The 27,092-nt window shown below is 41.5% G+C and overlaps 1 protein-coding gene across 2 annotated transcripts in view; it reads left to right on the top strand.

Annotated features, from left to right (window-relative positions):
- LTK (leukocyte receptor tyrosine kinase) overlaps positions 1 to 26,527 on the top strand; it is a 145,527-nt gene extending 119,000 nt beyond the window's left edge. For both annotated transcript variants that reach the window (XM_048484174.1, XM_048484175.1), the window contains exons 22-28: positions 5,730 to 5,859; positions 13,198 to 13,295; positions 17,570 to 17,662; positions 19,048 to 19,149; positions 20,684 to 20,818; positions 21,885 to 21,975; positions 22,912 to 26,527. In XM_048484174.1, coding sequence (XP_048340131.1) covers positions 5,730 to 5,859; positions 13,198 to 13,295; positions 17,570 to 17,662; positions 19,048 to 19,149; positions 20,684 to 20,818; positions 21,885 to 21,975; positions 22,912 to 23,688 — 1,426 coding nt within the window. In that variant the 3' untranslated portion in view covers positions 23,689 to 26,527. The remainder of the gene's footprint in view (positions 1 to 5,729; positions 5,860 to 13,197; positions 13,296 to 17,569; positions 17,663 to 19,047; positions 19,150 to 20,683; positions 20,819 to 21,884; positions 21,976 to 22,911) is intronic.
- Positions 26,528 to 27,092: the final 565 nt, after the last annotated feature.

The raw sequence follows: 27,092 nt of genomic DNA on the forward strand, positions 1-27,092 counted from the left end.
AATCTATACCTACGTCACTGCCCCCATGATATGTAATTTCTATAACTTGTTCTTTCTGCCTCATCTTCCTGACTAGAACTCAGTACATACATTGAAGAATAAGAGAGGGCACTCTTGCTCCCAATTAGATGATTGAAACACATTAACCAATGTTCTGGATTTAGGGCAGTGTAGCAAATTTTCACCCATTTTTGGAACCTTCTTCCTAACTCAAATGTTATAAATACCTAATCCAGAAGAAGCCAGCTAATTCAATCAAATGCTTTTTCAGCATCTACAAAATAAAAGTGTAGCCCTTTTATATAATGTCATAGAGTCCAAATTCCAAACTGGCCATTTTCTCTGGGTGATCTGATTTCTGTCACCTGAAGATGAGATGTAATAGAGGAGAATCTCCAGCCTGGAGGCTGGCAGCCCTATTGATCTGTGTTTATTGTTTCAAATAGCACTTAAGTCATTTTTCAAGGATAGCTGTAAAGATTTTATAGCTATTTAATAGTGAAATCAGTCCATAAGATTCATATCTTAATCATATTTCTCATATCTTATTCATATTTCTCATATCTTACTCATATTTCATCCATCTTTGTTGCCCATATTTGTGACTAGAGGAGGTTTACCTGCTTCTTCGCTCAATTACTGTACTATCTCAGGGCTTCTACAGAAGATAAGAATCAGACAATCTGTATTTTCTGGAATGTCTTGCAAATACCTTATGATTTAATGTGCCAAGTGGATCATTATTAGAATTTCAAGTAATATTGAAGTTAAAGTGCACCTCACTGAATCCTATCACCCTACTTTCATATACATGCACAGTTACCTCTTCCACATCGCTGGGGATAGGGGGCAGCACCCCTGCGATCTGGTAATCTGCATAAAAATTTTTGGCTCTCCCTTCATACCAGAGAAGAAGTCTGAATTTTTTTCTTTTTCTTTTCTTTCAACTTTTAAAGAGAAATTGTGTATATGTATGGTATTAAAATATAAAATATGTTGATATTATACAATGCTATACATATATTTTATGCATTTCTGAGTTTCTAAACATTTCCTATATCATCTGATGGCTTTCATGTGTCATCTGCAGCTTCTATCAAACTTCAAAAAAAATCCCAGCGATTGGAGCCCATGGAAACAATGCAGGGTGCTGTCATGCCTTCACACGGAGGCATGTCTATTTTTTAAAAAAAATTACCTCCCACCGATATGTGGCTACGCAGGCATACATAAATGAACCCCCACAGCCATGCTGTCTCACAGTATGACCCTTTGCACTTGTGTGGCTATGCAGATGTAAGCCAGGAAATAAATAAAAAAGGAAAGCGCAGCCAAATAAAGTGCCTCCTGCCCGGCTGGCCGCTTGCAAGCTGCTGCAACCTGGGATTTTTAAAAAGACTTGCTGATAGTGCAATTCTTGAAAAACCCAGTTTGGAGAAAATAGCATGGGGCGGACTTGCTGTAAGGGTGGGAAGGGATCCATGCAAAGTTCCCCCCCAAAACAAGTTTTTGGTGTTCTTAACCTGTGCTTATTGGCCCATGTGGAATGGGCCCCAGATAGACAAATTTAAGCAGGATCAGGACCATAAAATCTACAGCACACAAACTGGGAACCTGGCAAAAATACAGGGGTAGGTGGGATCCATTGGAAATTCAGGCCTGAAAATAGCTTTAAAAAGTGAGAATCCTCCTTATTAATCAGTGAATTGAGGAGTAGTACACACTTGCCTATTTATGTTTCTCTTAGAGAAGGCAAGAGAAACAAAGGAACCACACTGGCAGGTTATTGGCTACTGAGGAATGGAAGTTCCTCCAGCTAAGGAGAACAAGGTAGAAGTTGTTTCCTTTGTGCTGCAGGCGGGGACCAGAGGATAAATATGGACAAATAGGAACTTGCCTTTCTCACTGTGATCCAGATGAGCTGAGCTGAGGGCAGGGCTGGAATGATTCCTCTTGGCAGTCCAAAAGCTACACTGACAGGTTGTTTTTCTTCTTCTCTTTGACTAAAAAGTGAGACACACCTTAGTGCAGTTCCTTGTAGGTATTTGCTCTTCAAAGTAAATGTGAAAGATTACATATTTATGGCTAAACTGATGAATCTTAATTGCTCTCTCTGTGTCTCTGCAACAGCCTGAATGTTTGGGAGAAAAACTCTCCTGGAGGTGTTTTTCCCACTCAGTTCCAACAAGACCCTGGGCCTAAATGCAGGACAGCTGTCTGCTTCCTTCACACACTGTTGGAGTTTTGAGTGACAGTTCAAAGGAATACATGTGCAGGATTTTTTGAAACATGCTTTGCAGATATTTTCAAATGTTTGCAATTAATTAGTTACTGCCATTCATGAAAAAGCTATAAATTCACATCCAACCTAGACTAACTTTGGGGGAAATTATGATTTATATGTTTGTTTAAGAACCAAAATATTACAGTTTATGTTGTAAGAAGCGCAATTTTATTTATTGAAAATGGTAACTCTGAAGGATTTGGGTTGGATGATAGATAGATAAGAAAACCTTTAATGGCATAATTAGAAAAAATACAGAATTACAAATACACTTACCATGCAGGTAAGACTATTTACTAATAACAGAGCACAAAAAGTTAGCTAACACTCCCGGTACTTCCGGGATAATAATAACGCAATGGCACTGCAATGGATAATTGGATAATAACGTAATGGCACTGCAGATAATTAATTCTTTGAAACAGTGTTGATACCAATCAGGTTTTCCAGATGCATCAGAAAGATGGTAAAGTAGCAATGACATTTTGCTGCATGTTATTGTGTTCTTCCTTCAAGCTCAAGGTGGCTAATAGCAGCACCCTCTCCTCCATTTTATCTTCACAATAACCCTGTGAGGTAGGTTAGGCTGAAGGAGAGACAGAGGCCCAAGTGTAATGGTTGAGTGGGAATTTGAACCCTTGTCTCTCAGACCCTTATCCAAGCACTGTACCATTTTGGGTTGTCATCCTCATGTTTCCTGTGCTCCAGCCAACACAGATATATTGCAAGAAATATTATAAAGAATCCCAATGTTTATTACTGCTTGTGTTATCTTTGCTTTCGCAGGACACTGGGTCATATTTATTTATTTATTAAAATTTGTATCCTGCCTATATGCAAGATCTTAGCCTTTGCATTCTATTGGACAAACCACAACATCATAGTCACCACAATCAATGCAAGGGGGCTTTGAATGACCAGTTTTTAATATTGTGACCTGGTTGTAATTGTAAGCTACCTTGAACAGGACTCTGAAGTGATGGCATAGAAATATCCTAAATCAATCAATCAATATGAGGATATTTGTGCCTTTTGAAATTTAGCATTCCATACATTGAAAACTAAAGTCAGAAATCAACCTCTAAAATGTTGGCTGGCCCAGAGCTTACCTGCATCATCGAGGCTCCATAAAACAAATCACAATGCTGGATTTCTGGGACTAGAGCTTCAGATGTATTACTTGCTACTGCCATATAGCAGGTGCCTGGAGCTGAGGGGGGTGATAATGATTGGGGCAATGGTTCTACGGAAGAAGATTCCCACTCTCTCCATCCTATTAAAAAGACGTCGGTGGGACGTCTTAAAAAGAGGTCACTGCCCCTTTTCCCTCCGCACATCAAAAATAAGATGTCTGCAGGACGTCTTAAAAAAGTGGCTTCTGGGTGCTTTCCAGACAGTAAAGGCATCAATGTGGGAAAGAAGCTTTTACCTACCCAATTGTTTTGTTCTCTGGTCAGTGTCACCCTCAGATTGTGCGCAACATTTTCTGTGCAACGGAAGGGATTCTCCCTGCTGTCATTTGCTGAATTTAGCCCCAAGACATTTGCCCCACAGACTCCAACCCTGGACACCTTTTCAGCCGAAAAGTACATAGTTGAGCGGGTCTGCTGGTCCTGCCAATTTCCTGCAATGTATAACTTTGCTTTTAAAAAAAATATTTTCAAGGAGCTATCTTCATAGCTATGCAGACACACAGAAGAGAATCTTAGCCACTCAGAAGATGGGTCTGCCATCCATTGAAAAGCATTGGGTTGACCTGCCCTCCGTGGACTAACCTTTTCCATGCAGTAAGGAAAAAACTGTTGGTCTGTGGAGGGCAGGTCAACCCAATGCTTGTCAGCAGACCTGTCTTCCAAGTGGCTAAGATTCTTGTATTTCTGCATAGCTACAAAGAAAGCTCCTATATATATATATATATTTAGGAGCTTTCTTTGTAGCTATGCAGAAATATATATATATATTAGGAAAACTATATATTGCCAGGGCCAGCTGAGTACAACTACGTGCTTTTCTGGCTGAAAAAGTGTTCAGGATTGGAGCCTACAGGATCAAGCGCTCTTTGAGGCAGCCTTTGGCAAATGGTTGTGGGGAGAATATAAAGGCGCAATAAAAAATGTTGGGCACAAGCTGAGGAGCTTTTAAAGCTGGTAGGCGGCCAGAGGGGCAAAACAGTTGGTGAAGGAATTATAAGATGCCACCTGAGCTCTGGATCCTGCACAGCCAGGCAGGAGACATCTTGCAGGCAGCTTAGGGGGGAAAGATGCACTTTGAAGTGTTTTTAAAAATATATGTATTGAGCAGAAATAAGGCACCCTAAGGATGTCTTGAGGGGGAGAGACTGCAGAGTCCCTTCTTCTTTTTCTTTGCATCCTCAGGACATCTTATTTCAACTATGTGGAATGGACCACTGAGTCCCTTTAGCTACTGCACCTTAAAACAGACTGGGGTGGGGAGTGGGGGCAGATTTTCAGTATTTGCTAAGAACAGATGTACATTGCAGCTTTTGGGGTCAGCCAGGTGGCACAGACGTAAATGGCCAAATAAACCTCCTTTCAAAAAATTAATTGTCATGACATTAGTGCATTGGAAAGGGCTGCCTACCTTGCAGATGTACCTCATTAAGGAAGTACTTGAACTCAAATAATAAAATACTGCAGTTTAAAAAAATGTAGCAAAGTCACAGCAGGGTGCTGGAAGAGTGAGTTGTGTGCCCCTTGTGGTTTTAACAGATATCAGCGCGTTGGGATGCACAGCCACACACTTCATAGTGTGTGAAATGCCAAGGCTAGCTGGAAGAAGAGGCATGAGTTCCAGGCAGAAAACACTTGTGGTATGAGTACTAGAAAAAACTGTCCCCCTCAGCAAGGGCTGTCCCATGAGGCTTTGAGCTAGCTGTATCCCAAAATAATAACAGGTAAATAGATCATGTAGGAAAACAATCTAGATGGGGTCTGATGCCTTAGAGAGTTTCATCTATGACATCATTATGCTGTAAGAGTTTAAACAATATCTAACAGATTCTTTTTCTTCTTTAAAAATAAATAATGGAGGTATTAGATCAACAGTTGACAATCTCTGGGCCAAACTGACCAGCTGACAGTGGCACGAGAGGTCTATGAAAAAAGGGGTACCTTTAGGGAGCAGAAATTAGCGCCTGTCTGCTTTCTTAGCATGGTCCTCCAATAAAATTAGTTGCTGACCAGAGATTTAGGTCTCTTTAGTGGCACTGCTCTGTAAACTTACAAGAATAATGCCATGTCTTCCATCAAAGCATAAGAAGATATTAGGGAGGCAACCTTTAAGTATGGAACTAAGTTTCATTTTATTCAGTGGGATTTTCAGGAAAATGCTTGATAGGCCAGCATCTGGGTCAAGGATTTTAGCCCATGTCTAACATAGTTACCCATTGTCCTTCTTCTGTTCCCATGTGATGCTGATTTTACAGCAGGTTCAGTCACCAGAATATTGTGCAGTGCATTGGGGTGAGCCTCCAGACCTTGCCTCGTTTTATCCTGTTGGAGCTTATGACTGGTGGAGATATGAAGAGCTTCCTTCGGCAAAATCGCCCCCGAGTGGTAAGCCTGCCCTTTCCCCCTCCTGCTTCTTTTGTGTCCAAAGATTTGTGGAGCAAGATTTACTGTTGCATGCCCAGCTCCTGCTGTCTGCTGTTGATTCTTCCCTTGCTGCAGGAAAGTGGAGAGGAGAATTCATTGTGGGAATTATTATGTTTGAAAGTACAAATGGAATTATTAAAACTATTGATTATCAATGTTTTAGCTTGAAAACTGCTTGTAACTCCTTTTCTAGTGATGCCAAAATGCAGCGGCAGAAACAGCTCACATGTAACTCGCTGACTTAAAGGGTAAAACTCCATTTTGTAAATTTAAAGAGGTGATTCCATAGCAGTGAAATGTGTACACAGGACCATTTAGTCAAATCCCCCTGAAGGCTGTTAGTGTAGGTAAGATGGAATAATATACCCAGAGTTATACTGACATAAGGCTAGGGGGTCGTTGTGTCCTGAATTTACGCAAGTCATTTCCACAGAAAGCTGTGTATGGCGTTTCCAACAGATCTATTTTCACCAAACACATTCAGTGATCTGAATAAGAAAGTTTCTTGCTTATTTCATTTTTGGCAAACTGGTTTTGGACATTTTTTTAAAAAAATAATGCCCAAAAGAAAGTGTAAGGATGGTTGTAGTAATTCAGTTTGAAGAGGCAAATAAGTTCCACATCACCAGTCAGACTGATCCTTTATGCAGCACCTTTCAGAACATGACAATGCATTCCAGGCTGGTGCACTCCTTTCACGATCAGTGTTAATTCAAGGCCAATCCCAAATGTATCTGGTGTTCTTATTTGTGCTATAGAAGCTGGGCTAGCTTTCCAAACTCCAGTAGCACTTTCCTGTGGTTAATGTTACCACCTTTGGCAGACAGAGAGATGGCTCAAATCATGGCAAGCAATTCCACAACCTTCCCATTGCTCATACACAGGCAAAATGCAGGTGAATTAAGACAATAGTCTCAATTCAGTGCGAATATGTGAAATTCCAGAAATATCTGTATGGAATGTATGTACAGTCTTACTAAGACTGGATGAATGTAAATCTCCTTTTCAGTTCCTCAGGGTTATACTGGTAAAAACCTGGAATAACAGCATAATACTCTAATGTCCTGCCTGCTTTTCTCCATTTCCTAACCATACAATATCATTATTAAAGTTGAATCAACTTCAGGAGAGTTCTGTTCACAGACAGACAAAGGCCACAGTAATATTCTAGATATGTCTGTTTACTGTGCCTGAGGTTGTTCTGCTTCAGGAAGCAGGCTAATTTGCCCAGTGGGAAGGCAAACCTTCTCAGCCTGCAGAGGAAAGGGGCTTTTTGGGCATGTTCAGGAAACCAATCAAGCTTGAACAAAAAGGATTAGAGTATGAATTGCATTTATTTAGCACAAGTTAGTCTAATTCAAAGGGAAGAACAAGATGTTTTTAATCGATAATTTTATTGATACATCTTAAAAATAAAGATTACAGATATAGTTAATCAATAGCTTACAATTACAATTAATCAATTACTTGTCAAAGGCTTTCACTGCTGGAATCACTGGGGTGTTGTGTGGTTTCCAGGCTGTATGGCCTTGTTCTAGTAGCATTTTCTCCTGATGTTTCGTCTGCATCTGTGGCTGGAATCTTCAGAGGATCTGATGGTAGTAAAGCAAGTGGAGTATATATACCTGTGGAATGTCCAGGGTGGGAGAAAGAACCATTTGCATTGGTTAAAAGTGTTAAGGGTGAAATATGCAAGCTTGATTTGCATGTGTTGGGTGGGATTCACCCATTTAGCATGTGAGTAACCATGAAGATAGCATAATCAGTTAGTGAGAGCATCTGGATTGTAGTACCCTGGCCTTTTGATCCCTTTGATTGCCTACTGCCTAGAGTGGTGGGTGGTGTACTGGGTGGTGTTCACTAGCCCTTTGGCTGCTTACTGCCTGGAGACATCCTTTGTCTGGGTGGTGTTCATTAGTCACTGTCTTGATTCTAGTGTTTTTCAGTACTGGTACCCAAATGTTGTTCATTTTCATGGTTTCTTCCTTTCTGCACGTGGACAATTTCAACAGACAAGAAGAAATTTGGGCAAACCCAACTATTTTAATGTCATTCCCCGATAGTCCGTAATTCACATGATTTCCATTTTTGTGCCCAAATAATTCTAGCAGCTGATGATTAATACCAGAAGACTTCACCAACTGTATTCTCCATCTTCATGTCTATGAAACCCAAAAATATAATTCAAGTTTGAATTGAATTTTCAATTTAAATTGTTTTAAATTTCATTATGCACACTTTGACAGAATGTTTTTGCTTTTTTACACAACCACCACATGTGATATAAAGTTCCCTTTTCTTCCTTACACTTCCAACATTCATCCGAAAGTCCCTTATTCATTTTTGACCATTTTTGTGGGGTCTTATACTATTTATAATACATTTTATAGACATTTTCTCTAAGATAATAAATAGCTGTGAACTTTAGTACTTTTTTCTACATGTATTCCCAATGCTGTGTAATTCCCTCAGTAGCAAAGGAAAAAAGAAAAAATCATAGAATGATGACATCACATTATCTGTTGTGATGTTATATTAACGTTCCCAGGAAGAGGAGGGAAAGGAACAGCCTGGTGGCAGCTCTCTGCTTCTTGCAGAGCCTACTTCTGCACAGGCAAAAGTGACTGAATTTTGACAACATTTAGCTCTTTATGAACAGAGCAGTTTAATGAGCAAGCCAGCATATATCTGAGCATCCCCAAAGAATGCCTGTCTAGCTTCATGCACGTGCAACAAAGGCCCCAATGGAGGTCAGAGGGCCAAATGGGTATACATATCCTAATGGAAAAGGCTATTGAGGAGGCAAAATATCCCTTTATGTCAGTCATATTTCTTAGAAAGAACGCTTCCACACTAGCAATTTTCTTTGGTACTGATACTTGCATTTATTCCTGAGAATTCAGAAATAATTTCCCTTGAACTACTGCATTCCCAATTTCCCCATTGAAATCCTAGTTTGTGTCTTTTAAACACTGTGTTATAGTGATTTTGGGGGCTCCATCACAACGACAATGCTTTCAGATGTCAAGTGAAATACTGATGCTGCCACACTTTATTTGAAGGTGTGGCTTGTAATATGCCTGGCGATGGGTTGTGTAACCCCACTTTTTTCCATGGCCAGATCACTGCTCCCTTTACTGTGGAACTCTTGGAAATTGTAGTGACTCTTGCTATGTTCCAAGGTTAAAAGGAGACCCACACCTTGACAGCTTCCAGAGCTGTAGGCATGCTAAACTATTGTGGAAAACCTAAGAATTTAATAGGAACTGTAAAGGTTTGTCATTTGGGCAAGGGGGGTAGAGTTTATGCCGTAACAACTCTGTTAGCTGAGAAGAGAATGACTTTCCTGTTTTATGGAGATAAAGGGGAGTAGCACAATAAAGAGGGAAAGGGTGGCCTTCTGGCATTTCCCCAAGAGTAGCAGTGAGAAGTGTGGACAGGAGGGGGGTATTAACATTTAAATTAACATTTCTGAAGTAGGATGTCCATTGCATGGGATTACATGTTGCATCATTAGCAAGAAATCAGGGTATCTATTTACATAGCTTTTAACTAATAGCATTGTGGTTTTGTTAAATGGGAGCACCCTATATCTTCATATTCCCAGGCAGCACAATTTGGGTCCCAAATCCTTAAGGCTGTTTCAGTTATGCTACAGAATATAAGAACATAAGAAAGAGCCTGCTGGATCAGACCAGAGTCCATCTAGTCCAGCACTCTGCTACTCGCAGTGGCCCACCAGGTGCCTTTGGGAGCTCACATGCAGGAGGTGAAAGCAATGGTCTTCTGCTGCTGCTGTTCCCAAGCACCTGGTCTGCTAAGGCATTTGCAACCTCAGATCAAGAAGGCTCAAGATTGGTAGCCAGAGATCGACTTCTCCTCCATAAATCTGTCCAAGCCCCTTTTAAAGCTATCCAGGTTAGTGGCCATCACCACCTCCTGTGGCAGCATATTCCAAACACCAATCACACGTTGCGTGAAGAAGTGTTTCCTTTTATCAGTTCTAATTCTTCCCTCCAGCATTTTCCATGTATGCCCCCTGGTTCCAGTATTGTGAGAAAGAGAGAAAAATTTCTCTCTGTCAACATTTTCTACCCCATGCATAATTTTATAGACTTCAATCATATCCCCCCTCAGACGTCTCCTCTCCAAACTAAAGAGTCCCAAACGCTGCAGCCTTTCTTCATAAGGAAGGTGCTCTGAGTCCCTCAATCATCCTTGTTGCCCTTCTCTGCACTTTTTCTATCTCTTCAATATCCTTTTTGAGATGTGGCGACCAGAACTGAACACAGTACTCCAAGTGCGGTCGCACCACTGCTTTATATAAGGGCATGACAATCTTTGCAGTTTTATGATCAATTCCTTCCCTAATTATCCCCAGCATAGAATTTGCCTTTTTCACAGCTGCCATGCGTTGAGTTGACATTCCCATGGAACTATCAACTAAGACGCCCAAATCCCTTTCCTGGTCTGTGACTGATAGCACTGACCCCTGTAGCGTGTATGTGAAGAAACTGGTGTATCTCTTTTAGATGGAAACCCAGTTCGTTTCCCCACTCACCATTTGATGTGGGCTATTCACGGGAAATAGCCTGGGGTCCTGCAGCACTCCCCACTACCCCAGTGGCAACAACGCAGCCACCCCGATTCTGCCACTCTCCCACCCTCTCAGCGCGCGTCATTTAGGATCCTGGTTGGAAGAGCACATTTTGGGAAACCTGCGCACCAAGTGCAGAGCAGTGGGGAAGTCCGGGCTCTTTTTGATGTCGTGGGGAGGGAAGGGGGGGAGAGAAGGGGGTAGAATATTGCCCCGGTGGAAGGAAATAGGCGAAGGGAAGGAGGGGAAACCAGTTTGCAACCAGCGTCCCTTCCCCCTGGCTTCACGGACTGCTCCATCGGCTCCCTCTTGTTGGGGGGGGGGGGGGGTTGGTTCTCTTCCCTTCCCTGCACAATAAGTTTCTCACTTCTTCTTTCGATCAAATGGAGGATTTTTGGTCCCTTTTTAGAAATTGTCTTTTTGTGTCCCCTCAAATCCGCTGCGGCTGACCTGCAAGAGGCAGAGCAGTGCGTTTCCACCTCTCTGCACCTGCTGCAGGACTGTGAGGCTGCTGCCATCACTGCTCCGCCTTTGGGCTTCGGGAGGAAGGCAAGAGGGGCTCCGACTCAAAGCCCCCTCAGCTTCTCTTCCCTTTCTTCTGCCTCTGTCTCCTCCTTCCCTGGCTTCAGAAGCGGGGCCTCGATATCCACCGGGCACATGGAAGGGAGCTCGCTTTCCCCTCCGCCCCCAGGAAAGAAGCGAGAGTGTGCAGATGGAGCAAGCCTGGACGTCATTCATGGAGACGTACATTCATTCTTTTGAAAATAAAAAAAATCCCGCCCCAGCACAATGCAGCAGCCAATCAGGACAGCCCATGAGCGGATCACATATTTGTGGGGAGTCCTGCGTGGCTTCTGCATGGCTGGGGCAGAAGCTGCGGTGGGAACTGTGAAACCGCACACAAAAGGCCCTGCAGCAAACCAAACTGGTGCGTATCTCCGTATTTTTTGAAGTGGGGAATCGCCCCCAGTCTGTTTTGCATTACTCTAACCTCCAATAGAAGAATGCTCATGTATCTTGTCAAGATGCTACAACATTCACCAAGCTGACACCACACTAAGCTCTGGAATGCAAATTGCATGGCTAAAGGCATTAAAGTGAACAAGGCACCCCAAGGGAGGCAGAAGGAAGCACATGTTTTTTTGACAGATTTAGAAGGCCTCGGTCAACTTCAAGAGGTCGTTCTTCTCTAAGCTGCACTCTTCTAAATCACTTGGGAAATAATTTATGTATGGCTGTTTTCCAAATGACACACCAAGGAATTTTCCCCATGAAGAAAGATGTAAGCAGGTGGCACTCATTAGCTCAGGTCTGCCACACAGTTACATTCCAAGAATTCTTAATTGTGACCAGCCTGCTAATTTGACTGCTCCAGTTTACTTCTTCCAGTAAGCGTAAAAGCCAGTGAGAACTGGGGATGGGGGAGAATCTGGTTTTTTTCCAATTAAAGTCTTTCCTTTCTGTTTTATAGACTTGAATACTATTCTTATAAGACCCAGCCCATTTTATCATGGAATAGTGTTGGCACATGGTTTTGAGCATGATTTTATGATGTTTTCCACATTTGCTCAAAGGGAAATTGTAGGGGCACCACTGCTGGGTTTAATTTTGGGTTTAATTTTTTTCAGATAGCAAAACATTTTTGTACATTTTATTGATTTACCTCTGTACAATCAGAGCAAATAGAGGCAGCAAATAGGCATGCTTGCAAGGCAAGAGATCTGTTATCCCCTATCATCTCACTAGAAAGATACCCTTCAGGCAACTCACAGGTCTTTGGGAGAGGCAAAAGGAGACCAAAGTGCCAATGGCCATTTTTATACTCACAACCCTGTGTCCTCCTCCAACTGGTGGGGTGGGAGTGTCTGTTACCCTCTAAACATGCAGAGATCCCCACCACCTGCCCACATCAAGAAGCCATTTCTAAAATTACTTGCCTCTGGCCAGATCAGCTAACCACTGTGCAGCTGTAATCTGTATCTGCCTGACAAAGGAATGGTTTTCTATCATTCTTCACACTATCTGCCTGGTTTCACTGGACTTAGCAGGGTATAACTCTGCTTGTAATGGCACTGTTAGTCATGTAGAAGTCAAAAATCCTCTCTGATCTGTTTAAGTGATCACCAGTGCAACTTTTATCATCTTATGCCATATAACTAGCATGATGAATTTTTTTTTCGTGTTGATATATATTGCATGTGCAAAAAGTAAAAGTATGAGTGTGCTGGGACAGCACCAGTGATGTCACCAATGATGATACCAAACTCCCAACTAGAACTCTAGTTCATGCAGTGAAGCTGATAGACAGTCAGTTCAGGACAGATGGAAGAAAGTACTTCATACAATCTACACAGTTCTAGCTTGGGGGACTCACTGACACTGAGTGTAGTGCTGGCCAATAAAATAACTTGCTGTAAAAGTACATTAGAACATTGCATAGAGAATAGGCCATCCATGGCTTTTAGCCATGATATTTTAATTTGATTTCCAATTTGATTACCATGTTCAGAGGTGAATATCAGTTTCTGGAAGCAGCATGCAAGAGCAGCTCTGTGCCTCTTCAGTGAGTCTTACAGGGCATCTCATCAGGCACTTTAAGCAGGACCCAGGACTAGATGGACCATTTGTTTTATCTGTCAGAGCTCGTCTTAGGGTCCTAATTTCTTGTTTATCTTTCTCTTTCTTAATGGTACCTACTGCAGAACCAGCCATCCACTTTGACGATGCAGGATCTGCTTAACATAGCCAGGGACATTGCATGTGGCTGCAAGTACCTTGAAGAGAACCACTTCATCCACAGGTAACAGAGGCTCTGCTATGTAAAGGATTTCATGCGGTAGTCACTGATTTGCCTCCAGGAGAATCATGGATGTGTTCTTCAGAACATGGACTCAGCATGGCTTAAATCAAGTCAGATTTGAGTGGTTCTGTACAAATTGGAAACTTAAAATCACAGATTTGCTGTAGATTTTATCAGAACCGTAAAAGTTCACTGTTCAGTGTAACCTTTGGCAAACATCTTAAAACTTGTACTGTGATGAGTTTTTGAGGTTTTGTTTGTTTGTTGGCCATTAAGTCACATTTTGCTTGGAGGTGGTTTGCCATTGCCTCTGTGTAACCCTGGTATTCCTTGGAGGTCTCCCGACCGAATAATAGCCAGGATCAGGGCTGAGAGTGTGCCAGTGGCGCAAGGTCAGCCAGCAAGCTGCCATGGCACAGGTGGGGATTCAAACCTTTATTTCTCAAGGCCTAGTCCACCTCCTTAACCTCTGTACCATGTTAGCTGTCAGAAAGAATCATGAATGCTTGTAATCCTTGTAGACAGCCTCCTTTTAACTACAGTAGGGGGGGAAGAGAGGGTGCCATTTTTATTAGGAAATTAGTACAGGAATAGAAGCATAAATCCTGCTCTTCCTCAGTCCCATGACCCTGATCTGTAATATCCACCTATACCTGCTTTTTGAGGCTAAGCTGCATATTGGAGTATGTAATCACAGGTCACTATTTAAGAGGTTATTTGGCCCAGAGGCAGAGGTTTTGGGGCACAGTATGGGTATACTGAATTACATGTAGATATATTTAAATTAGTGAGTTAGATTGCAATACATTGTTAGTAATAATTACAGTGCTCTGCTGATTAGGAATGTCTACAGCATACTTGTAGTTCTGGCAATTGGTGATACTGGATGTCACAAACACATGAAATTTCCTTAGGCCATTGGTCAGTATTGCCATCTAACTGGCAGCAATCTCCAGGGCCTCAAATCAAGGTCATTCACATCATCTGATCCAGGGGTCTGCAACCTGCGGCTCTCCAGATGTTCATGGACTACAAATCCCATCAGCCCCTGCCAGGATGGCCAATTGGTACTGAGCTGGATCCTTCTGCATGCAAAAGAGATGCTCCTCCACTGAGCCAAAGGGGCTTGGCAGCCCAATCCAATAAAACACATGCCCACATGCCCCAAATATATATATATATATAATATTCTTGAAGTTCTCCTTATTGTCCACTAGATGGTGACTTAAGGATGTGCTTTCAAAAAATGGCTCTTTACTGTATTATTTTGTGAGAATGTGAACAGATACATAACAGATACATAACTGTAAGAAGCTTGCCAGTGAACTAGGGTAGAATACCTATTACTGTACAATAGAACAAAAAGGAGTCATGGATTTTGAGAGGTTGGCTTTCTTTTGAACAAACAACTCTAGTGCTTTTGAGAACCCACACCTAATGAATGTGATTAGAGCGCTTTTCTTCAGTTGTTCAGTGTAAATGGAACAGTGTTGATCATTCCATAGCATTCTGCCACTTCGTTCTCCTAAACGTATGAGTCAGGCCTCACCACACCATCAAAAACAAAGAAGTGAGCGCCATTTGGGAACAGGTGGGAGTTGCTCTAATTTGTACTTCAGATGGAATAATTTCATCAGATGGTAGGAGTCCCTCAAACTGAATCAGGTGAGGACTTTTGTGTCTTCACAGAAGGACACAACAGACATGTGTGTTGCCTGTCTGTCAACTTCTGCTCTAGAAAGAAACTGGACCAGTTGATCAAAGCCAGCCAAGTTGTAAGCCCACAATTTTTAAACCAAACTTGAAAGGAAAATTCTGTTTCATTTCTACAGTTTTCTACGTCTGCCACAGATAACTTACAAATTCTTTCACTTGAGATGAAATATTAATTAGACCGTGAGTTAAAATAATGAACATGCAGATAAATAACGTAACCAGGTCTGGCATATACATGTCACAGAAGGAGGCATTAGACTAGGGATCTCCAATGGCAACCAATACTTTTCTTGGTAACTGCCAAGTGTTTTTAGAAAGTGGCCAGGGCCTGGTGGGGCTTTTGGTCAGCTGGATTGTTGATTGGTAATTGGACATCTGATTAACTGGGAGATTTTTAGCAACACAGATTTTTACCACCACAGCACAAGGTTATTTGCTGTATATATGCAAGAAAATGTTCTAAAACAGTATGTTAATTTTAAAAGGCATCCTGTTCAACAGAGCTTCTGTTGAAAATGTTGAAGAGATACTATTAAGAGTTATGCATAACCACTCTCCCTGACATGACGTGGTAGGTTCTACCTCTTTTAGCAGCCATTGTGCTGCACCCACGATCCTGTGTCAGTATTCCAAGGGTGGCTGCAAGCTCAAAAGGTTTTGGACCCTCGTGTTAGATGTTGCTGTCTTGGCTTGAGTGATACTACTTTAAAATGCATGTGGGTAACAGCATTTTTTAATACTCTCTTCTTATTTAAAAAGCAACAATTCACAAATTGAAAACTAGCACATTAAGTGGAAACATTCTAGTCCAGATCTTAGCTAGCTGTGGTAGCATTCTGTAGGCAAGGAATTTAACACCATCCTCTACCTACAGTATGAAGTAGGTCCAATCTTTTTCTGTTCTCACTTATTTTGTGACTACCTGATTCTGTTGAATGTGTAGATTGGGCATCTGGTGCTCTGGATTTTTTTTTTTACTACTTTTCCAGTAAATGTTGTTACTTATAGATGGGGAGATAATTGAGAATATGGTCCTCTTTCTTTTTCAACTGTACCTGTAGATGAGTTCTGTGTAATCCAAGGGATTGTGTACTTATACCAAAGAAGATAGCATATTGAAAGTTAGCTGTTTAACCATTTTGCACCTCTTAAGATTTGGAGGGAGAACCATCAATGTAATAGTAACCTACTTTGTTATTTTAATGGGTATGCATTAAAGCAAATGATAACTGTTGCTTTAAGGCAACTGTTCCCCATACTCACAATTAAACATTTATAGCTCCTTCAGCACTGCTGCAATCTTTATGTTAGTTCCAGTTGTTAATAAGTTTTTCCTGTTATCATCATTAGATTACTTCCTATTCCTTTGCATACTTTGCCAGTAAATGTGTTGCTTAACATGTACCACTTGGATGCACTTCCAAATACAGTGAGGAGACCAAGGCTATATAAGAGATTTGCTTGATCCTCTGTAAAGCTTTTACTAGTTGCCTCTCTCTGCCTCATACACATACACATGGACACAAACACACACACTTGCATTGTCTTGGGCTGCCAGTTTCTTGTGTTGTAGCCCCATGCTGCTGTGACATGCATGTTAATTATCCAAATCATGGGGGTGGAGCAAACTGCAAGGCACTATGTCCCTCATTTTTCACCACTTGGTGAGAAGGGGGGTTAGTATTTTTAAAAGGAATTTTAACAGGAAGGGAATACATGCCCACATTCACAAAAGGTACCTCTCCAGGCATAGGTGAAGAGACAGGAATAGGAGCTTTGTTTCTAGCCTGTATTCCAGGTATCTCTGCCCTGTCTGTAATATATTTGATGTAATCAAACATAATGAAAAGAACATGAGGTGAAAGGGAAATCAGAGGAAGGAAGGAGGGCTGTGGTGCAGTGGACGAGTATCTTCTTTGCAGAAGAAGGTTCCAGGCTCACTCCAGATCATCTCCAGTTAAAAGGATGAGGCTAATAGGTGATAAGAAAACCCTCCAGCTTAAGACCCTGGAGAGCCATTGCCAGTCACAGTACATGATAGTGGCTGTAACAGACCAATGTTCTGATTCAGTAGAAGGCAGCTTCATGTGTTCACGGGAAACTGAGGTTAATGAAGGAGTGTCACAGAAGAAAGGGACCCAGGTAGAAAAGTAAGAAGAGAGAACAGCGCTTGGCAGGCGAGGGCAGTGGCATTTCCCATCTACTTCATATATTTGAAAAATCTCAAGAAGGGAGTATATAGACCCAATTGCATTGTGAATGTGACTTATATTGAGGGATAGTATTTTAAACTAAAATGCTTCTGTCGTGTTATAAGACAGTCTTTCATATTATAAAGTTACAGCATTATTGGCAAATGGTATTTGAATGAGCAAATGTAAATAACTTGCAGAACTATGATTGGCTGCTAGACTTAGATCAGTGTGCCCTTGCAAAAACAATAGTACTACTTTATGTCCTGCTTGGGGAATTAGTTATTGTATTCTTTAAATAAATATTTACACTGTCAACTCAAGTTTCAGGATTACTAGTTGCCATTATGTGTATGTCATTTTCAGGGATATAGCTGCAAGGAACTGCCTTCTGACTTGCACTGGGCCTGGTCGTGTAGCCAAGATTGGTGACTTTGGAATGGCCCGGGATATCTACAGGTAGGATACAAAAAGGTAGCTATAGCTGGGAGTGGGAGGTAAGGTGAAATCCACCCCATCTGTCTGGTTCAGGGAATTTGGGGAAGGCTGAAAACAGTGAAATGCAACAGTAGTCGATTATGCACAACACGTCTGCTGTGCAATGGGATGTAATGTCCATTGTGGCAAGATTTCTTGTATGGATGTATTTCCTTAAGCCCCACTTTCCCTTTCTATTCCTCCCGCAGCAAGCAAGACCACTTGTAGCTGCGCTGCCAGAGCAGGACAGATTTGCCAGTGAGCATAGCTTTGCCCTGGACATCTTTTCTCTACCCACAGCTAGCCTTCCAACTCCCTCACACTGCCTTTAATGCTTTCCCCCTTCGGTGTTGCTAGCTCTTTCAAGTCATAGAAAATAAGCTCTCTCACACAGGCTAAGTCAAAACACACCCACCATTACACTGTCATATTGCTATATATAATAACAACAACAGAGAGTACATAGAAATAACAAGCCTCTCTGTCCTCTGGGGGTAGCAACAGCAACTGGAAGAGTGTGTGTGTGTGTGCACGCACGTGTGGAGGAGAGGGGGCGAGATATCAGCTGTAGCACATGGTCACCTTTCTTAGCAGCATGTGGTCCAGGAATTTGCTTTGCTTTGCTTCTTTCATGGTGTGCAGGCGGGAAGAGATTATTTTTGGAACAGTAATGTCGATACAAGTGTAATTTAAAGGGCAAAGTCAGCAATCTTAACTATTAGTTGTAATGAGATCTGTGCCTTTAAGAATTAATTGCTGGGCAGAGTTAAGGGATCGGCCTGTGAGAGTTCTCTGCAGAAAAGCTCTGTGGCAAGGAGCAAATGCCTCCTCACATGTAAACAGAGAAATGTGAAGGAACCCCACTACCAGCCCACTGTGCAGAGAAGAGTCCCAAGGTAAGAAGTAGCTACATCCACACATCACTGGATACTGCAGTTCCATTCTGCTGTTGCCATTATTCACAATGGGGTTATCTATCATGTGTGGATCAGTTACAAATGCTTCAGTTTAATGATAGCACAATATCCAATGTGCAGGCATAGCCACCTGCATGTTCCGTTTCTCCCCTTTCCTTCCTAATATTTTGGTGGGGCTCACCACAGTGATAGTGCTGCTGCAAAGGACCGTCTACTGTAGGTTGAATTCAAGACCCCGGAGGACAAAAGTGTGGAGCATACTGAAAAAGCATTATAATCAAAACATGAAGTCTGTTATACTAAAGGCAAGTTGTTTATTCCTGCTTCTGTGTTCACTGCCCTTCCAACATATTGTTTTTCCTGCAGAAATAATGGGCTCCATGGAAAACTGGGTCTCATCTCTTCTGAATCTTTTCATAGGCCTTAATTCTCTCTTTTTGGCCTTGCCAGAGCAAGCTACTACCGCAAAGGAGGGCGAGCCATGCTTCCAGTCAAGTGGATGCCCCCAGAGGCTTTCCTTGAAGGAATCTTCACCTCCAAGACGGACACTTGGTAAATGCCTGTAAGCCTCTGTTGAGAGGCAAGCAAAGGAAACCAGCTGGAGACCCAGAAATATGTGGAGAATGATGCCACATGATCAGCTGATGCCATTTATCCACTTCCAGCTGTCATCAGTTCTGCCCAGCCCCCTTCCACTGCATGAAAAGGGATGAGAAAATGGCATCATGTCACTTCCAGACAAAAAGCAGAAAAAGACAGAATGAATTCCCTAGCTGAACCTTAAGACTGTAGCTTGAATCAGAGGGGTACAACTCAATACAGAATTCCCTCCCCAAGTCTGGAGTGGAAACATTAAAATCACCAGTTCTTGCATGGCAAAGCACTTTTGAAGAACAGATTGCTGTTTGTATTACACAACGGTGCCAACCCCCTTATAACAGACCAACCAGAGCCATAGTTTAGTTTAATTACTAGTGCTTTGCATGCAGAAGTCTTCAGGTTCAGAAATTGGCACCTTTTGTTAAAAGGACTAGGAAGCAAGTTTGAGGAAAACTTTTTATTTTTTATTTTGCCAGCGGTTCTGTCAGTCAAAGTAATACTTTTGTAGATGGACCAGTGGTTCTGACTTTGTAAGGCAGGCTCATATGATCTTATGGTGAAGAATCAGCTTCATTGCTGTTGCAGCAAACACACATGCTATCCCTGTTGCCTTTGGCTGTGTTTGAAACTGAAATCCAAAAGGAGGTCTGCTTTATCTGGAAATGCCAGCTTGTTGCCAAGGAAACAAGTTGATTTTATAAGAACTCTGGCTAAGTATTTTAGAGAGGTCTCCATCAGCAACACCATAGCTGCAGTTATTGATTTAAGACTGGAGAGGCTGCTAGGCTGGAGAGATCCTTGGACATTGCTAGCCTCTTGAGACTGGTCTCCCAACACATTTTGCTTCGGCTGTAAGGATCACTCCAAGAAAACAAAGTTCAGATTAGCCAGAGGAGTGGCCACATATACAAAAGAATATGCAGTTTAGGTGTTCTTATCAGAATCCTGAATTTAAAAATACTAAACAACAGTTTCAAATTGCTGAAAATAAAATTTCTTAACAAAAAGAATAGAAAAGAGCAAGAGAGAGAAGAGAGAACTCACCTCCTCCTTATATCAAAACTGCTGTTTGATACTGAAACTATTTCATCTACAGCAGGGGCAGAACTGCACTTAAGTGCCTTCTTGCACATGCAGAGATTAATACAGTTACACTATTTCTGCATTCACACACTATCTACTAAAGTGGGGACAACGGGTTGATCAACTTTCTATAATTACTTATTGGTATAGCTAAGCTTCCAAAAGAAATACAAAAAAATATTTGTGTTACTAAATTGTTTTTACTGTAACACATCCACCCTTGATGCCTGTCATGTCTATGAAAAAGTTAGAGGTTTTTAAGCAGAGGTTAATTGCTTGTATCTGTAACGTGTCTTCTGCCTTATAATGCATTTTCTAGTGTAGGTATTTCCAGATTTATACTGCTAGAACTTTAAGGTCCCTCCTAAAGAATAGTGGCTTGTGTTTCTGGTTTTCTGCTTAGGTCCTTTGGAGTGCTGCTTTGGGAGATCTTCTCTTTAGGCTATATGCCTTATCCTTGCAAAACCAACCAGGAAGTACTAGAGTTTGTTACCAGCGGGGGACGAATGGATCCACCAAAGAATTGTCCAGGGCCCGTGTGAGTACATCTTCCTTCTATAAAAAGACAAAAGGCTGGACAGAAAGTTTTTATATTGAGTACAGTCTATTTTAACAATACATGATATTTGAATTTCATTTTGTGCATGATTGTACTGATATAACTAAAGCCAAGCAACTGATCTGTGGTAGATCTGTCAGCAATACATATTACAGAAGTTCAACTTCACATTAATTTATGGTTTGCCAAACCAAACATAGTAACATGTGGGAGGTTTGGGGAAGGGACATGGGGGTACCTGATGTCATAGAGTTACTGGTGATTCCTAGAGCTACCCTATGTTACTTCTTGGCTTTCCTAAGAAATTATATACTGCCACTTCCACTTTTAGTTTTTTCTTCTTCTGCCATTTCTCTGATCCTTAATTTATGATAATTTGCAGAGTAGAAAAATCTACCTTGCGTTTTCCTTAATATCAGTCTGAAATAAGTGGCTGTCAGAAAATAAAAGTTCTTTTTAATCTAATAAGTTATTTGTACCTCTTTTAAAAATCCAATTACAAATCTTTTTTTGGCTACTCTTCCACCAGATTTTCTCCACAAAATCTCTTCTTATTCAGAAACTGAATTACTGTTTTTGAATTACTTGTACAAAGTCACCATTCTGAATCTAGTCTGGCCCTCAGTGAGGTGCTAGAACTAGGTGCTGGAAGATTGGTGAAAATATATCTGTTTTTCCTTTCAATTAGGCACAGCACTGGGAAAAGGGTGGTTTAACTCTTTTCCGTCCAGCCACTCATGCAGTTTCACCAGTCAAAACTGCCTCTCCTCTCCTCCCCTAGCTTCTAGCAAAAGTCATACACAGATACCTTCTGTTTTTCCTGACTTTTCCTCTTAGTGGAGGTGGAGGAAACAGCAGTTGGGCAAGGAAGTTTCAATTGCCATGCAGAAACTGTATAAGACTGCATCCTTTTAAAAAATGCTGGGAAGAACTGTTCACACATTTCATACCATAACCTTTATTTGAACTGTGGAATGACGGAATATACGTCAAGGTTATTTTTCCATCTTGCTGATGATTTTTTCTCTTGGTATCTTTTATCAAGTTATCGGATCATGACTCAGTGCTGGCAGCACAGCCCTGAATATCGACCCAACTTCTCCACCATTCTGGAAAGAATCAAGTACTGCACACAGGTACGGAGGCCATTTTTTGACATAAAACCTCTTTCCTTTTAGTGCAGAGGTCCCCAAACTTTTTAAACAGGGGGCCAGTTCACTGTCCCTCAGACGGTTGGAGGGCCAGACTAAAAAACACTATGAACAAATTCCTATGCACAAATGATTGTAAAATGTTTGATTTCACCTTTCAGCCTTTCTGTCATGGTCTATTTTTAGAACAGTGACCAAAGTATGTCAAGTACAGGGTGGGCTCCAAATATTGTTGGGGAGGCTGTGGAATACCTTCCCCTGTAAAAAAAAAAAAGCAGAACTTTCCCAATGAAGCATTCCATCTAACCCAGGATCAGGTATCTTCCTGGGTTCTTTCCTCTCTAGCAGCTACACAGCCATTTGAAGCCATTCGCCAACCTGGCTGATGCCACCGTAGGAAGTGGTAGGCGAAACAGAAAGCCTGGAGAGCAAATACTACGGAGTAGCTGAGAGGGAAGGGCGGAGCAGGCATTGCCACATGTAAGGTTTCCAACTCTGGGTCAGAACATTCATGGAGATTTGGGGGTGCCATCATGTAACTGCAATCAACAGCCGTTGGGGGCCGGTTCCTCCTCTCCCTCGAGCACCCACTGCACATGAATGGAGCCATCGCCGCCATGCCTGGCGGGCCGGATAAATGCCTTCAGGGGGCCACATCTGGCCCCTGGGCCGTAGTTTGGGGACCCCTGTTTTAGTGTGTCTGTGGGCAACATACAGTCCAGGATCCAGAAAATTCCCATCCAGTGTAAAGTATGTGCATCCACATCTTCCAGAAAATCAGCTGTTCTCATGTTGGGGAAACTGAACATTCAGACACCATCATGTTACATCCATGTACATGTGATATTGACAGGAGAGAGACCTGATACGGACTTTCACTGTTAGTACATGAGAAGTCCAGCATTCTTTCTTGTGTTGCAGGACCCTGATGTGATCAACACAGAACTGCCCATCGAATGTTGCCCAACACTGGAGGAGGAAGGAACCACATTGTTGCATCCAGATAGTTCCACAAGAATGGTTCCTTTGCTGGGGAACACTTCTCTTACGCCTCAGGCAAGCCCCAAAATATCAGAACACTGTAACTCAGGGCCAAAATACGTACAATATCCACAGGAGCTGCTGGTGGATAACCTTGCGAACTGGACAGTTAAAGGAACTAACATGCCTTGCATCAGTGATTCTACCACTGGAACTTGGGCTCAGCTGACTCCCAATGAGCAACCAGAATCCACAAACCCACCAGTACACAAGTTCAAGAATAAAACCAAAAACCTTTGGAACCCAACTTATGGGTCCTGGGTCATGGAAAGTATTTGCCAGCCTGGACCCAGCTCCAAGCTCAAAGTAACACGAGACCAAGAAGACTCAGGATTTGACGGGAACTGCAGTTCCTCCCCTAGTCCTCGGGCATCACCAGCATCTCCAAGTCAGAATCATCATTCTCCTCACATTGGTATTGGTGGGATTGAACTGGTGAAGCTACAGAGTTTCCCTTGTGGCAATGTGAATTATGCTTATGATGATCTTTCCTGTGAAACTAATCGGCCTTCAAGCTTGACAGCCAAGCCAGATACACTGCTGAGGAGTGCCAGCTTTCACAGAGATGGCAAGCTTTTCAGTAAACCAGAAAAAGCCTCAAGAGAAAGGGACTCTGGCCTTTCCTTGTCTGATGATCTGAGTGTTACACCTGTATAACAATGTGTTCCTCTAGAAAGTAAGGACTTCGCTGGAAGAATGAGCTATGACCACAAGAGCCATTATAATGTCCTCTTTGTTGTTGCTGCCATCGTATTCCTCCCACTCACCATGTTATAGAAGTGAATGGTTTAATGTTGTCTTTATCAGACTTGGAGAACGGTGAAAGCCTTTCAAAAGGATAAAATTTAGTCCAATCTATTAAGCCAGTATTGGACGAAGGGTTACAGAAGGCAATGATGCCCCTGCTCAAAAGATTCAGGGTCAAACAGTTCATGGAGCCAATCATACACAACCCACACTGGTGAAAAGATCATTTCAATAGTCAAACAGAATAAGAAACAGGCAAGTTATTGATTCGACAGATAGCTGGTCCTCCCTACAACTGATACACCTATAATACTAGCGAGGCAGTGAGAAATAAGACCTGTTGGAAATAAGACCACATAGCATGGCTGAAAAGGTAAAGTAACAACATGAACGCACAAAGAAAAAGAACCAACATGAAGGAAGAGAGTAGAAGATATCCAGGTGTGCTCTTAGGATCAATATTAAAAACTCAAAAAATAACATTTTTAGAGGGGCAACTGGAATTGATACTATCCTTTACGATTAATGAAAGTGGATTTACACAACTTTCTAGTCCAAGCTTTCACTTCCTGGCCCTGGAAGCTTCAAGAGTTACCCTCCTTTATGTTTAAGAAAGTAGACTTTTTTCTTTTAATGGGATTTATTGACAAGAAACACTTATTTTAAAGGGGTTATTTAAAGCAAGGTCAAAAATAATTTTGTGGAGAATCCCATCTTAGGTAAAGACTATTACCAAGCAGCGGATAGGCTTCTGGTGACAATATGTACTCAGTATTGGCAAGTTAAGCTGAGGATGGAAACACAAAAGTATTCTTTAAAGGTTTGTGGCTCCATTGCAGAACATTTTTTTCCTGTCAAGTCACATCTGACTAGCGGCAATCCCAGTGGGACTTTCAAGACAAGAGACATTCAGAGGTGGTTTGTCATTGCCTGCCTCCGTGTCATGATCCTGGCATTCCTTGGAGGTCTCCGCCTAGCTTCCAAGATCTGATGAGATCAGGCTACTCTGGGCTATCCACAGAACTCCATAAATGAGTGGTCTTGTGGAAATGCCCCTTTCCTATGAACTATCAGTGCAGGGATACTTCTCTTTTACACATGAAAGCTTTATTCTTGAGTAGCCCACAGTAAAAATAAGCATCAGATATATGCATATGTTTGGCTACATATACTCAAAGTGCAGGCAGATATTTTGGCAAAAGTAGGATGTCTCCCACAGTGCCCCCCGTTTTGACAGGTATAGGAAACCACCTCCATTGAAATCACTGACTGCCATCTCCTCTTCAAGTTTGGCATGGGTCCTTTCAGATAAATAAAAGGTATTTCCCAAAAATCACACAACATGAATGGGGAGGGGGGTATGTGCATAGCTGGGCACGGCATGCATGAGAAGACCTACTTTAGAGCATGCTCTTTTTCTCCATGCCAGCAGAACAAGAGGAAAAGTGGGCTAGCAAGGATACATCTGAATATCCTAATGACAACATGAAATTTTTAAAAGTTGCAAGCATCCAGGAGGAAGGATAATAATGTCATTCAAGTAGATCATTTAAAATGCTTGTTAACTACACAGTACGTTTTTTCTAAACATGTTGAGTATTATAATCACTACCTTGAGAAAACCATTACATTTCAGAATACAAATCCTAGAAACAGTCCACAGATGAAGGTTACCGTATTTTAAGATCACAAAGATACTTTACACTACCTCATCCACCATGTCCTTCCTTGCCACCCCCTCATAATGTCTTATAAAATAGCATTATCATTAATTCAAACACTAACCACTTGAGTGATAATCCTAAACATTTGAGTAGGAAGTCATTCCCACTGAAATAGTAGGAGTGAACCAATTCTACTACAGTAATGTGACAAATCTATATTTTAAAGCCCCACTTTTCTGACCTTTTAAAAATGCTCATATCTTTAATTCTAGTTCTATTCAGAGGTTATTTTATATGCACAAAAATCACCACCCTATTTTACATTCTGTATAAAAACACATATGGGAATTTGTGTGCAATTTTAGTCATCAATGTAACAATCCTCACAGGCTTCATTGAGTTGACTTGCCCTTTCCAATAATAAAGTTAGGGTTATACACCATTCTCCTATACTTTTCTTAAGTAGTTTAGTTTTAGAAAAGTCAGGACTTTGTTTATATGTCACTGTGTTTTTATGCTATATCTGTCTTCTTTAAGGTAACAGAGAAAGCCTTTTGTAATTTAAATACTAACCAAAAAGGTATAATGCTTAAAACTGATGGCTTTTCTTTCTGTGTGTGCAATTCTAACGACTAGCAACATTCTGATTTTCTCATCTTCCATGCAGGCCCTTCTTCCATCTTTCTTTTACTCCACATATGTTTTATGCCATTCTCTCCTTTTGATTTATCTGGCAACCAGTTAATCCAGTATCCCGTTTCACCATTATTCTAAGTTGAAAGTCCCTCCCTCTCCTTTAAGTTGGCTATAAACCCCATGTCCTCTGTCACACTAGCAGAAAATCCAAACAGAATCAAGCTTTCAATGATGTCACAGAGATTTCCTCTTCTTCACATTTAAACTGCTTTTGATCTGATATTACCTCTGAGAATGGCAACTCTGCTTGCCATTCTACCCTTTGGGGTCAGTGTAAATAATGCAGTGTAAATAATGCAGATAACAAGCCTGCTTCTATGCAATTTCAAAACCAGGTAAATGTATACTTCTATATTTGCAACACAGAAATAAAGACATCATTCTAAATACTCTGGTTGTGTGCTCAATGTAAAGAAAAAGGGGCACAGGTGCTAAAAATCCAGTTTTTGGAGTTTACTTGTGGTATCATCTACACCAAATATTCAGTTGCTCCCAGATACTAGCCAATGAGTTTTAGGCAGGAGACAGGCATATGAGTATTTATAGTTTGTCATACATATAAATGATCTTACACTGGTCTCATGGACATTAATTAGTCCTCTTCTACTGGCTGTAAGAGAGAATTAGATTAGGTCTAAATATATCAAAATAAGTTTTAAAAAAAGAAAAGAATTGAAAGCATGCAGCTTCCCTTAGTATATAAACACACGCATACACTCTTGTCCCACTTTTGCCTTTGATAAAATAGATGTACAGGGTTTTCTTGAAATGACACCAAGTGTACATACTATGAGTCAGCTTTGAAACCACCTTTAAATTATCTGGGTTGTGATGGATGAATACTGCTAGTCCCCATCTTTCTCGAAGGAACTTATTAAATGGTTCCAATCCAAAGGAAAGCCCTGAAGTAGGATCAGGTTCTTCATTGTGCTTCTAATGGGTGCACAAAGTCCA

This window comes from Sphaerodactylus townsendi, linkage group LG02, assembly GCF_021028975.2.
Source record: "Sphaerodactylus townsendi isolate TG3544 linkage group LG02, MPM_Stown_v2.3, whole genome shotgun sequence".
Classification (NCBI taxonomy): Eukaryota; Metazoa; Chordata; class Lepidosauria; order Squamata; family Sphaerodactylidae; genus Sphaerodactylus; species Sphaerodactylus townsendi.